General features: G+C 48.9%; 1 protein-coding gene across 4 annotated transcripts in view; it reads right to left on the bottom strand.

Annotated features, from left to right (window-relative positions):
• PDPR (pyruvate dehydrogenase phosphatase regulatory subunit) overlaps positions 1–13,574 on the bottom strand; it is a 59,637-nt gene that overhangs the window by 45,401 nt on the left and 662 nt on the right. Inside the window, exons 1-2 of one of the 4 annotated variants that reach the window (XM_085893299.1) lie at positions 4,173–4,402; positions 3,961–4,089 (exon numbers count right to left, since the gene is read on the bottom strand). The exons of 1 other annotated variant lie outside the window; for it this stretch is intronic. Coding sequence is in view for 2 of the 3 variants with exons in the window: in XM_085893298.1 (XP_085749424.1) it covers positions 7,026–7,273 (248 nt within the window). In the remaining variant the exon portion in view is untranslated. Of the gene's footprint in view, positions 1–3,960; positions 4,090–4,172; positions 4,403–7,025; positions 7,418–13,574 lie in introns of those variants that run through there. 2 more of the 4 variants (XM_085893298.1, XM_085893297.1) reach the window with 2 other exon arrangements.

Raw genomic sequence — 13,574 nt, 5'->3', positions numbered from 1 at the left:
TATCACTCTACCGGCGCAGACATGTTGGTGGTCTCTGCCTTTTTTCGCCTCCTTTCTGGTCTTTCACCCTCTGCTTTTGCCGTGCTTTGTCACCCCCTCTGCTCTTGCTGTGCTTTTCCCCATCTGTGGAACCAACTTCCACATTATCTTCAATCCCATTCTTCCCTCCAGGTCTTCAAGACAGCTGTTCACCACCATTTCAGATCGTCTCAAATCCAAAACCATGATTTTTTCTACACCCGTTTAAACCACCCCCTACACCCCCAAATTTTTGCCTCTGTATCCATCTTGTCCAACCCCTACATTCTCCCCAACCCCCATTCGTTACCCATATCCCCCATTTGTCCATCACCGTTGGCCCTGCTGTTGGCATTTCCCCATTCTCCTCCTGCTGTTCCTTTTATTATGTGGTGTCCTGATCTATTGTGTTTTAGCTCTTCCACGAGCCTAGACTCTGTATGCAAAAAAAAAAAAACACAAAAAAAAAGAAAAAAACACGAGCTCGTTTCCAGTCTACTGCAGAGCGAAGGCCTCACTCGACTCACATTGGGGTGGGGGTATCAGCACACACATTGCACTCACCAAGAGTGGGTTGGGGGGGGGGGTTGAGCAGGAACTTATAACTTGTTTAAGGTGTCGGTGATGACTTCCAACTTAACAGCGATATATTATTTCTACGAGAAGATAAAATCCCCATATTTGGAACAGATTGCAACAATGTGGGCCTCCTCCTTGAGAGAAGGCAAATTCACCATTTGTGTGTGAACAAGTTGATACAGAAGTTGTTTCTTTCTTAATATTTTTTGGGTTCAAGTGTTCAATAATTTTCAAAATCATTGGAGATTTCTAGATATCATCATCAGTGGTGGTGCTCCTGTTCCTGCCCCCCCCACCCCCTCCCCGTTCTCCCCTGCACTACCACCGCTCCCTCAGGGGTCGTCAAACAAATAAATTGGATAAACGGGGTGTTGATATAGCACAGGCATGATGGGCCAAATGTCCTCCTCCTGTGTTAACGTTCCATATGGATGTATCATCTTTCACTATGTCCCATTAGTTGGGTTCTGCAGCTCATCTACATGGTCTCAAAAGTGCTCCCCATTGTCCAAAATTGAAGACCCATAAACCGTGCGGCATTGGCACTTTTCACAAACCGGCTGGTCAGGGCACTTTAAAGCTGACACTCGTCTGGATGTTCTATCTGCATTTTCCTGAATACATTTAAACATGGAGTCTCTTTCCAAATCGAAAAAATACATAGGAGAGGGAACACACAAGAAATTTAGATGCAGGAGTCCACCATTCAGCCCAGAGTGCCTGCGCCACATCAACACCCGACCAATGTATATTTAAAAATAATAATAACAAGCCGGTAGGCGACATGGCTGCTTGCTCGAGATGGAAATCTGGCCGACGCGACTAGCCGATATTCAAGTACATGCTATCAATCAAGTTAGCACAATAAATATGATTATCACAGCCCTCTTAGTTTGCGCCCAGAAACCAGCCTTGTGAAATTTCAGGAATGTTTCCAAAGAGACTCTAACAAATGGCAGCCCTGGTAATTCCATTTATCTATTTGCTGAAGATTTTATTTTTTTATATGATGCTGTAAGACATTCTCCTTGGGCACAAAAAAAAAACAGGTCCCTCGGAGGTCCAGTTTCGGAGGTATTGATTTTTTTGTACAGTCCACAATAAGTGTACGATGTACGATAAAGTATTTTAGCTGTTACTACGCAACGGAGGTGTGCATAGCAACCATTCATTTTTGTGTACATGCTAGCCACATTGTACACATTTCACCCAAATTTCATCAAAATCAGACTCTTTCTCTTAGAGATATTCGCAATTAACCGTTTCTGAAATGTTCGACATGTACTCGCCCAAAACCTATCTCCTCCTACAAATATTTTTTGTTAGGGCTGCAAATTGGCATGAAGGGAGCTCGATAGATTGCATACAGAACTCTAAGCTTCGATTTTTTGACCACTTTAAATGGCCGTTGCTCGGGCCTGGGGTCCCGTATTCGAAAGCACACGATTCCCAGAAATATTGGTCCTACCTACCAAATTTCATTGGAATCGGTTGAGTGGTTTAGCCCCTAGGCTTGACCAAAGTTTCGCGGACAGACAGACAGATGGAAATGTCCAGAATAAGGGTGCTCAAAGAGCAGCCAATAATAAAAATAAATGCATAGCCACCATCCTGGAGAGTTCAAATTCTATTTGATCCCTCCACCAATAGAACCTACAACACAAACACTTGACGAGATACCCCCACCAACAGCACTCCGTACACATGCACACAATCACCCATCCATCCATCCATTGGGACAATACTCTGTGCAGAGCGTTGGTGCTGCCTAAGCCGTCTCCTTGGCAATTGGGTACAATCCTGGACGGGTCACCACTCCGACACACGTTACCAGCAAGCTGGCACTCATTTTGCCAACCTCAGAAGGATGACAGGCAAAGTCAACCCCACCTGGTATTAATTCAACAGATGAGTGGGATTTGAACTCAGGAGCCTCAGATCCCAAGCCCACCACCCTAAACAATCACCCATCAATGCTAAAACTACCTAAAAGTACTGCCAACATCCCCATAACTTCCAGGTACCTATCCAATTCCAATTTAAAAAATATCTCCTGTTTCTGCTGCCACGACCTTTCCAGGGAGACCATTCCATGCATTAACTACTCTCTGAGTGAAAGTCCTCTGCCTTACTACCGTCTTGACTCTCCTCTTCTTCCTCTCAGGCTATGGCCCCTGGTCCTATCACTGTCTTCTCTGTTGTTTAACTCATCGCCACTTATTTTATCGACAACTTTCAATATCTTAAGCATCTCCATCACATCTTCTCATAACCGCCTCCTTTCTCGTGTATAAAGTCCTGTCTCCTTCAGCCGCTCCTCATAGCTGAGTCTAGCTAGGCCCGGTAGCCCTGTGTTGAACCCTCTCGATGGCATCGATGTCCTTCCTGAGTTGATGTGACCAAAACTGTATACAATATTCTAGATGTAGCCCTCACTAAATTCCTGTACAATGTTAACACCACATCTTTTGATTTTTAATCAATTGATCCCCCTCCGAATACAACCTAAAACCCTAACAGCTTTACCTTTAGCTGCCTGGCACTGTGCTGCCTGTTTACCTCCCGTATCTATTACCACCCCCAGATCCTTCTCCTGTGTGACACGCTCCAAAATTACCCCTTACATCCTGTAATCTCTATTTTCATTGTTCTTTCCCATCCCCAACACCTTACACTTGCTCAGGTTAAATACCATCTGCCAGTCTATACAAGTATCAATACTTTCCTGAATCTGATCACCACCTCACCTCCAAGCTTTGTGTCACCCACAAATTTGGAAAGCTTACTCTTTTCCCCACTATCAAAATCGTTGATGTAAATAATGAATCGTAATAGTCCGAGTACTGATCCCTGAGGTACCTCGCTACTTACCTCCTCCCAGCAAGACATCCTCCCACTCACAGCCACTCTTTGCTTCCCATCACGAAACCAGATTGCAATCCAATTAGCTACCTGACCAGCCACTCCTCAAGCCCTCACTTTGGCAAACAACCTCCGATGTGGTACCTTATCAAATGCCTTCTTCAAGTCGAGATATACTATGTCCACTACCTTTCCCTCATCCGCCCAGATACTGCTTCATAGAACTCTAAAAGATTTGTTAAACAGCAACTACCTTTGGTAAACCCATGCTGACAACCTTTAATTAGTTTGTATTCATTTAAATGGTTCCTCATCTGGTCCTTAATTAATGTCTCCAACAACCTTCCCCACAACTGAAGTCAAATTAACAGGTCTGTAGTTTCCCAATTCTTCTCTTGATCCTTTATTAAATAATGGTGTTACATGTGTTCCTCTCCAATCCTCCGTTACCTGTCCTGCCTCCAGTGACCTGTTGAAAATATCCGTTAACATCTCGTTTACCTGCTCAGCCACCTCCATCAATACTCTCAGGTGTATATTAACTGGACCCGGAGCTTTATCTTCTCTTAGATTGCCGAGGTGTTCCTTTACTTCCTCCACTCCAACCAGAACACACAAGCCATTCAGCTCCTGGAAGAAGGACATCCGAGTCAGGCACAATGAGCGAGCTGGCTTCACAGGTACATCAGACGAGGTGTGCCGGGCAGACTAACCCCATCCTGAAGGTGGTTAGTGAGCTCGCTGGGTTTTCAAACAATCGATCGATGACATTGGCAGCTCTCCCGATACGAGCTCGACTTCCTGAGGCTGAGACAGTAAATCCTTAAAACTTCAACCGGATTCCAACAGGCCACCTCTGCGACGTCCTCACCAACAGGCCACCTCTGCGACGTCCTCACCAACAGGCCACCTCTGCGACGTCCTCACCAACAGGCCACCTCTGCGACGTCCTCACCAACAGGCCACCTCTGCGACGTCCTCACCAACAGGCCACCTCTGCGACGTCCTCACCAACAGGCCACCTCTGCGACGTCCTCACCAACAGGCCACCTCTGCGACGTCCTCACCAACAGGCCACCTCTGCGACGTCCTCACCAACAGGCCACCTCTGCGACGTCCTCACCAACAGGCCACCTCTGCGACGTCCTCACCAACAGGCCACCTCTGCGACGTCCTCACCAACAGGCCACCTCTGCGACGTCCTCACCAACAGGCCACCTCTGCGACGTCCTCACCAACAGGCCACCTCTGCGACGTCCTCACCAACAGGCCACCTCTGCGACGTCCTCACCAACAGGCCACCTCTGCGACGTCCTCACCAACAGGCCACCTCTGCGACGTCCTCACCAACAGGCCACCTCTGCGACGTCCTCACCAACAGGCCACCTCTGCGACGTCCTCACCAACAGGCCACCTCTGCGACGTCCTCACCAACAGGCCACCTCTGCGACGTCCTCACCAACAGGCCACCTCTGCGACGTCCTCACCAACAGGCCACCTCTGCGACGTCCTCACCAACAGGCCACCTCTGCGACGTCCTCACCAACAGGCCACCTCTGCGACGTCCTCACCAACAGGCCACCTCTGCGACGTCCTCACCAACAGGCCACCTCTGCGACGTCCTCACCAACAGGCCACCTCTGCGACGTCCTCACCAACAGGCCACCTCTGCGACGTCCTCACCAACAGGCCACCTCTGCGACGTCCTCACCAACAGGCCACCTCTGCGACGTCCTCACCAACAGGCCACCTCTGCGACGTCCTCACCAACAGGCCACCTCTGCGACGTCCTCACCAACAGGCCACCTCTGCGACGTCCTCACCAACAGGCCACCTCTGCGACGTCCTCACCAACAGGCCACCTCTGCGACGTCCTCACCAACAGGCCACCTCTGCGACGTCCTCACCAACAGGCCACCTCTGCGACGTCCTCACCAACAGGCCACCTCTGCGACGTCCTCACCAACAGGCCACCTCTGCGACGTCCTCACCAACAGGCCACCTCTGCGACGTCCTCACCAACAGGCCACCTCTGCGACGTCCTCACCAACAGGCCACCTCTGCGACGTCCTCACCAACAGGCCACCTCTGCGACGTCCTCACCAACAGGCCACCTCTGCGACGTCCTCACCAACAGGCCACCTCTGCGACGTCCTCACCAACAGGCCACCTCTGCGACGTCCTCACCAACAGGCCACCTCTGCGACGTCCTCACCAACAGGCCACCTCTGCGACGTCCTCACCAACAGGCCACCTCTGCGACGTCCTCACCAACAGGCCACCTCTGCGACGTCCTCACCAACAGGCCACCTCTGCGACGTCCTCACCAACAGGCCACCTCTGCGACGTCCTCACCAACAGGCCACCTCTGCGACGTCCTCACCAACAGGCCACCTCTGCGACGTCCTCACCAACAGGCCACCTCTGCGACGTCCTCACCAACAGGCCACCTCTGCGACGTCCTCACCAACAGGCCACCTCTGCGACGTCCTCACCAACAGGCCACCTCTGCGACGTCCTCACCAACAGGCCACCTCTGCGACGTCCTCACCAACAGGCCACCTCTGCGACGTCCTCACCAACAGGCCACCTCTGCGACGTCCTCACCAACAGGCCACCTCTGCGACGTCCTCACCAACAGGCCACCTCTGCGACGTCCTCACCAACAGGCCACCTCTGCGACGTCCTCACCAACAGGCCACCTCTGCGACGTCCTCACCAACAGGCCACCTCTGCGACGTCCTCACCAACAGGCCACCTCTGCGACGTCCTCACCAACAGGCCACCTCTGCGACGTCCTCACCAACAGGCCACCTCTGCGACGTCCTCACCAACAGGCCACCTCTGCGACGTCCTCACCAACAGGCCACCTCTGCGACGTCCTCACCAACAGGCCACCTCTGCGACGTCCTCACCAACAGGCCACCTCTGCGACGTCCTCACCAACAGGCCACCTCTGCGACGTCCTCACCAACAGGCCACCTCTGCGACGTCCTCACCAACAGGCCACCTCTGCGACGTCCTCACCAACAGGCCACCTCTGCGACGTCCTCACCAACAGGCCACCTCTGCGACGTCCTCACCAACAGGCCACCTCTGCGACGTCCTCACCAACAGGCCACCTCTGCGACGTCCTCACCAACAGGCCACCTCTGCGACGTCCTCACCAACAGGCCACCTCTGCGACGTCCTCACCAACAGGCCACCTCTGCGACGTCCTCACCAACAGGCCACCACTGCGACGTCCTCACCAACAGGCCACCTCTGCGACGTCCTCACCAACAGGCCACCACTGCGACGTCCTCACCAACAGGCCACCACTGCGACGTCCTCACCAACAGGTCAACCCGAGTCAGAAAGTGTCGCACGGAGTGTCACGGCCAAGTATGTACCGCTCGGAACCTGTACACACACACACACACACACACACACACACACACACACACACACACACACACACACACACACACACACACACACACACACACACACACACACACACACACACACACACATCCGGTAACACGAACCAAGAACATTGGAAACACACGCTCCACGTGCCTCACCTGCCCTGCTCCAGGAGCAGCACGTCCTTCCAGCCCAGCTTGGCCAGGTGATAGGCCACAGAAGTGCCCACGATGCCTCCGCCACAAATGACCACCCTGGCGTGCGCCGGCAATGACGTGGACACGTCGTGTCCCTCGTTCGGTCCTTGACCTGACCCCTGTCCGTAACATCGAACGGCAACTGCACGTCGGACCGCGGCCCGTCTCCCCGTCGCCCGCACACAGGTCAATGCGAACCCTTTCAGCATCGCCTACAAACACGAGGCCCAACCTGACACGCAGGAACCACGAAGCGACATCAAGGGAACACGAACAATCCCTCAGACTGAAACGAACGTCTCCTGAAGCGCCGCCTTTAATCGGCTACACTGCGCATGCGCGGAACTCTGTCGGTCTCGCTCACGTTTCATGGTCGTCTGAGACGAACGAACGAACGAACGAACGAACGAACGAACGAACGAACGAACGAAAGAACGAACGAACGAACGAACGAACGAACGAACGAAAGAACGAACGAACGAACGAGATCGCGTTCTCACGTCTTCAGCATCGACATCTCGTAAAAAAAAAATCGTTAATGAACGAGGTTATGGGTGTAGGGCGGGCATGATGGGCCAAATGACTTCCTGTGTTAAAATTCCTTATTTATGTTGTAGTAGTGGTAGTGGTGGTGGTGGTGGTATTAGTTGTGGTAGTTGTGGTCAAGTTTCATCAAAATCACGTGTGCAGTTTCGCAGAAAAGAGCAAATACCCATTTTGGGGGGGTCAAACCCCACCCACCCTGTAGACCCCTTTAATGAGTGCAGATTTTGATGTGGTCGATACACTTTGATCGAACACGCATGATGAATGTTGTGGTCAAGTTTCATCGAAATTGTATGTGTAGTTTCAGAGGAGAGAGCAATTACCTATTTTTGGGGGGTGGGGGGTCAACCACCCCCCCCCCGTAGACCCTCTTAATGATCTGAGATTTTGATGCAGTTGATACATTTTGGTATATCACTGGTGATGAAGGTTGTGGTCAAGTTTCATCAAAACTGTGTGTGTGTGGTGTCGGAGAAGAAAGAAAATACCTCATTTTTTGGGGGGGGGGGGGTCAAAAAAAACCTCCATAGATTCCCTTAATGAGCGTAGATTTTGATGCAGTCAATACACCTTCGTGAGACATCAGATATGAAGCTTATGGCCAAGTTTAAACCAAATTGTGTGTTTGATTCAAGCAATAATGACTGGTGTTTATGGACTCAATGACTCACTGACTCACTCACTGACTCACAAAGACACCAAAAAACAAACAAAAAACTGCAGAAAAAAAACTACAAAAAATATAACTACAGAAAAAAAAACGATTAAAAAAAACCACAAAAACTACAAAATAACTACAGAAAAACTACAAAACACCAAAAAAAATAAATAAAAAACTACAAAAAACATAACTACAGAAAAAAAACGATTAAAAAAAAAAACTTCAAAATAACTACAGAAAAACTACAAAACACCAAAAAAACAAACAAAAAACTGCAGAAAAACTACAAAACACCAAAAAACAAACAAAAAAACTGCAGAAAAAACTACAAAAAACATAACTACAGAAAAAACAATAAAAAAACAAAAAAAATACAGAAAAAACGACAAAACAACAGAAAAAAATTTTAAAACCACCAAAAAACTAAAGAGAAAAAAATACAAAACAACTACAGAAAAACCACCAAAAAACCATAGAACAAACAAAAAAACTACAGAAGAAACAGCAAAACAACTGCAGAAAAAACTACAAAAAAAAACAAACAAAAAACCAGAAAAAAATGCAGAAAAAACGGCGAGAAAAGTACAATTTTTTTAAAATCTACAAAACTACAACAAAACGACAAAAATACAGAAAAAAAAAACACCCCAAAAAACCTGCAGGAAAATACTCCAAAGAAGCGACAAAACAACTACAGAAAAATAGGGCAATACCCCTGGGTGCTTACCTGGGAGCATCTGGATAAGAAAAACAGGGAACAATTGGCAAGTGTGGATAACCCCCAAAATATTTAACTGAGAAGAAAGTAAATACCGATGGATTTTTAGCTCACCGAGAACATAGTCCTGGGGAGTCTATGAGACGGCACGTTGTCCGTCTGTCCATCCGTCCGTCCACAAATACTTTCATCTTCTCCTCTAAAACTACACATAGGATTTAAATGAAACTTTACCACAAGGTACATCAGCATGTATGTACCAGAGTTTGTTCATGGCATTAAAAAAATCTGGGTCTATGGGGGTTGCCCCCCAAAATATGTATTTGCTTTCTTCAAACGATAAAAAATTACAATTTTTTTTGAAACTACACACACAACTTTCTTCTCTGAAACTACACACACAATTTTGATGAAACTTGACCACAACCTTCACGATCCCTGATGTACCAAAGTTTGTTAATGGCATAACAAAAAATTGGGGTCGATGGGGGTCTGCAGGAGGGGGTTGCCCCCCCCAAGAGGTATTTGCTTTCTTCTCAGAAACTACACATACAATTCCGATGAAACTTCATCACAACCCTCATCACCCATCACCCAAAGTTTGTTTATGATATTAGAAAAATTGGGGTCGAAGGTGGTGTAAGGGAGGTCAGGTCAGGTATGGGAGCATGTGCCGGAGCAGCGCATCGTTGCATTCACTTTCCGCCAGGACTCAATGGGCCTCCATTTGGCCACCCCCCAGGCAGATGCCAGGTCCATTCCCATATCCTTGAGATGCTGATCAACCTGCTGCAACCACGAGACACGTGGTTGGCCCATTGGCCTCCTCCACTCACTAGGCTCCCTCCTTGTGAGAATATTGTGAGCAGAATTAGCGTCAGGAAAACGAGCCGCATGTCTATACAGCCACAGTTGATGCTCATGGACTATGCAGGTTACAAATCTCAATTGAGTCTCTCTCAGCAACCACTCATTGGACACAAAGTCCGACCAGTGAGAGCCAAGGATTCTCTGAAGAGACCTGGTACCGAAGGAGTGAAGTCTCCATCTCAGATACCTGGTCAGAATCCAAGTCTCACATCCGTAGAGCAAGACTGGAAGCACCAATGAACTGAAGTGTCAGACTTTCATCCTCCAACACAAGAACCGGCAGTGCCACACACCGTGATCCAATGAATCCATGACTCCCCTGGTCCAAACCAGATGTCTACTGACCTCTGGTTCACACCAGTGGGGACATGAGGAGGAGGAGATTAGGACCATACTCTGTGCAGAGCGTTAGTGCTGCCGAAGCAGTCTCCTTGGCTATTGGGCACAAGCCTGGATGGGTCGCCATTCTGACACAGTATACCAGCATGCTGGCACTCATTTTGCTGACGTCAGAAGGATGACAGGTCGAGTTAACCCCACCTAGTATTAATTCAACAGGTAGGCGGGATTTGAACTCAGGACCTTTGGATCCAAAGCACACCACCCTAACCATTAAGCCAACAACATGCATAGAGGGGAGATGAATCTCACTGCCAAGGGAAGTGAATCTCTCCGTGACTTCAAAATCCTCACCACAAACAGATACAGACAAGATAGCAGCATTCAAGATGTCAATGAAAGTCTCGATCTTAGTTTCGACCCAGGAAACCCGTAATCCCAGCAGCTCCGACTCCTCATTCAGCACCTTGAGGGCCTCCAAAAGGATATCCAGAGTCTCCGCAAAGATGACTGCATCATCTGAGAAATCAAGGTCAGATATATTGACATTCCCAAACGATGCACTACAGCTTGATCTCTCCGACATCCTCCCAAGAATCAGTCCTTCGACGTGTTGAAAAATGTGTGGGCCAGTACACACCCCTGACAAACTCCAGTAACAACTGTAAATAAGTTGGGGTCACCACATATCAAAGCACGCTCAGTTCCAGAGAATAGTTCAGACATCAGATTGATCAGCTTTGGTGGCACGAAGACCAAGAATCCTCCAGAGGGCAACCCAATTCACCAAGTTAAACGCTTTGGAGAGTTCAACATGGGATGCAAGTAGACCCTGCCAGGACTCTCGTCTACATTCACTGAGGACCCGAAAAGCAAGGATACGGTCATTTGGTGCCCTCTTTGGTGTAAAGCTGACTACTCTGGGTGCTGGTGCTCAATCAGATGCTGGCGAACCCTATCAATAATTATCCGAGCAAAGACCTTGCCCTGCACTGAGAGCAGCTTCACCCCTTGATAGTTGTTGCAGTCCTGGCGATCACCCTTCCCTTTCCACTGCAACTTTTGCCATGATTATGTCATTCTCTTTCACCCAGTGGACACGTATTGCAGTTTGAGTTCTTTTGCCTAATGCTTATCAGCTAACCTTGTAGTTCTCCCCTCCCCTAGTTCTAATGGGGAATATTTCTTTTCAACAAGTTGCTTTTCCTTTTACTGTACTCATTCGTTTCATCCATGTACTCACTGCCTTTTAGATTAATTTTGCACTAAAACCTATAACCTACTGTCTTATCCTGTACTCCTTTTGGTTGTCTGCTTTTTAGTATTTTGTCTGATTCTCACCAAGGCCAGCTGAAAGTCACCATGTTCTCTCTCCCTTTGTTCTCCCAGCCCTCTCCACTCCCATGAAAGCATATAAATGTCAGAAAATGCAAACTAATAGCTTAGTGCAAATCATTGTGGATGTTTACATCTCAGTGTTTTGGACTCCGTGGTACCGTGAAATAAATGTTCTCTGATCAAATGTACTTTTCGTTGTGCACAGTGAATTAATTGTTTCTTACAAATTGAGTCATATGATTTATACCAAGTCGGTTAATAGAACAAATCAGAAAATTCCACGACACCCCCATCGACTTTCTCAACAATCCTCTGGAAGAAGTCCTTTCTTTCAAGCTTCTGGGTCTCACAATCTGCCATGACCTTTCCTGGGAAAGGCACATTTCAAACCTCGCCTCCAAAGCCAGTCGCCGACTGGGAATCCTACATCGTGCAAAGTCCTTCCTCAGCCCACCTGAGCTCGTGACCATTTACAAAGCTTTCGTCCACAGCCTGATGGAGTACTGCTCTCCCCTCTGGGCTGGTGCTCCTGCCTCCCACCTTTATCGGCTTCACGCTGTGGAAACCAAGGCATTTCGGATCATTGGCATCTCCCACAATGAGGCTGAGTCTTTGGGCCTCTCACTCTCTCACCGCAGGCTGGTCGGTGGTCTTTCTGTCTTCTACCATCTCCTCTCCAGCCTCGCACCTCGCACCCCTCTTCTCTCTGCGATTTGTCCCCACCACATTTCCGCAGGGTGCTCAAGGTCCGCCAAAAACCCCCTTCTGGTAAAACTACCAAAATAACGAATCACTTCTCACCTTCACTCTTTCATTCCTCTTTTTTCCCTCCTTTGAAATAAACTCCCTCACTCTGTTCAATCCCATTCTTCCCTTCAGGCCTTCAAAACAGCTGTTCACCACCACCTCGTCATCCCCCATCCAAATCCTCGATCTTTTCTACCCCCGGTAATCCACCCAAGCCCACCTCCTTCAAATTCCCTGCTTTCCTTCCTGAAAGTCCTGTAATGTCCATCTTCTCTTCCCCATGTTCCCGTCCCATCTCTCTCCCTTCCACAGATCTCCTAATGTCTCTGTCCCCACTGTTTTGTCCTTCCCACTCTCACCCCTCTTGTCTCATGCCCCCTTGCTGTGAGTTGTGTGTTAGCTCTCACACGAGCCTCGACATGGTATACAAAAAAAAAACTAGCCACCCAAGGAACTTCGTACTATTCTGGTTCACAGTTCCAGACCCATGTGGACCAACACCTGTCTCTTAACCATCCCTTTCAGTTCCAGTCGATGCATTTAAATTCCCCAAAACTAGAAGAGTACCTCACTTGGGGCACTGGTCAACCACAGACTTAGCACGGCATAGAATGCGTCCTTCACGGTGAGATCACTCACCTCAGTCGGAGCATATACGGAGACCAGGGAAACGACACACAAGGAGTGACGAATCCTTCATCTCATAATACGCTCGTTGACCAATTATCATTGGAGACAGCTTATTGGACACAGCAACAGCAACTCCTTGGGTATGGTAACCATCAGAGCGACCAGACCAATAGTCGGTGTAACCACCCACCATTATCTCACCGCAATCCGGTCTCCGAACCTCAGAGAGTTCTGCAAAACCGATGTCCAAACGCTTGAACTCAGATGATAAAAGAGACAGGTGACCATCCACTCTTCGAGGTGGGACATCCCAGGCACTCACCCGAGGCGACTGCCTCAGCTTAACCCAAGGAGATCGCCGTCTGGTGGACGGCACCTCAACACCACTCCGCCACATACCACCACAATCTAACCAAGGAAGTTTACCCCGTGCTTTTCCTCCTATCATCAAGGAATGGGGGTCCCGAAGGCTTCTCCCCAATCCCGTCATCCGGTGAGCTGCCCTGCGAAGAGCAGCAGCACAGGAGGTAACTCCCACGGAGGGGGTTTTCAGTTTTCTTTGCATTTGTGGGTTTTGTGGAATGAAGGGTTTTACGGTGGGCGGAGTGCAAATCCTGCCACCAACCTGCTAAAAAAAGTAACCCAACAGCAGGGAGGTCAT

The sequence above is a fragment of the Eptatretus burgeri genome, chromosome 8 (assembly GCF_056783735.1).
Source record: "Eptatretus burgeri isolate ZD-2024b chromosome 8, Ebu_testis_v1, whole genome shotgun sequence".
Lineage (NCBI taxonomy): Eukaryota > Metazoa > Chordata > Myxini > Myxiniformes > Myxinidae > Eptatretus > Eptatretus burgeri.
Note: the sequence above shows the minus strand (reverse complement) of the source record. Positions and strands in the feature narration are given on the sequence as shown.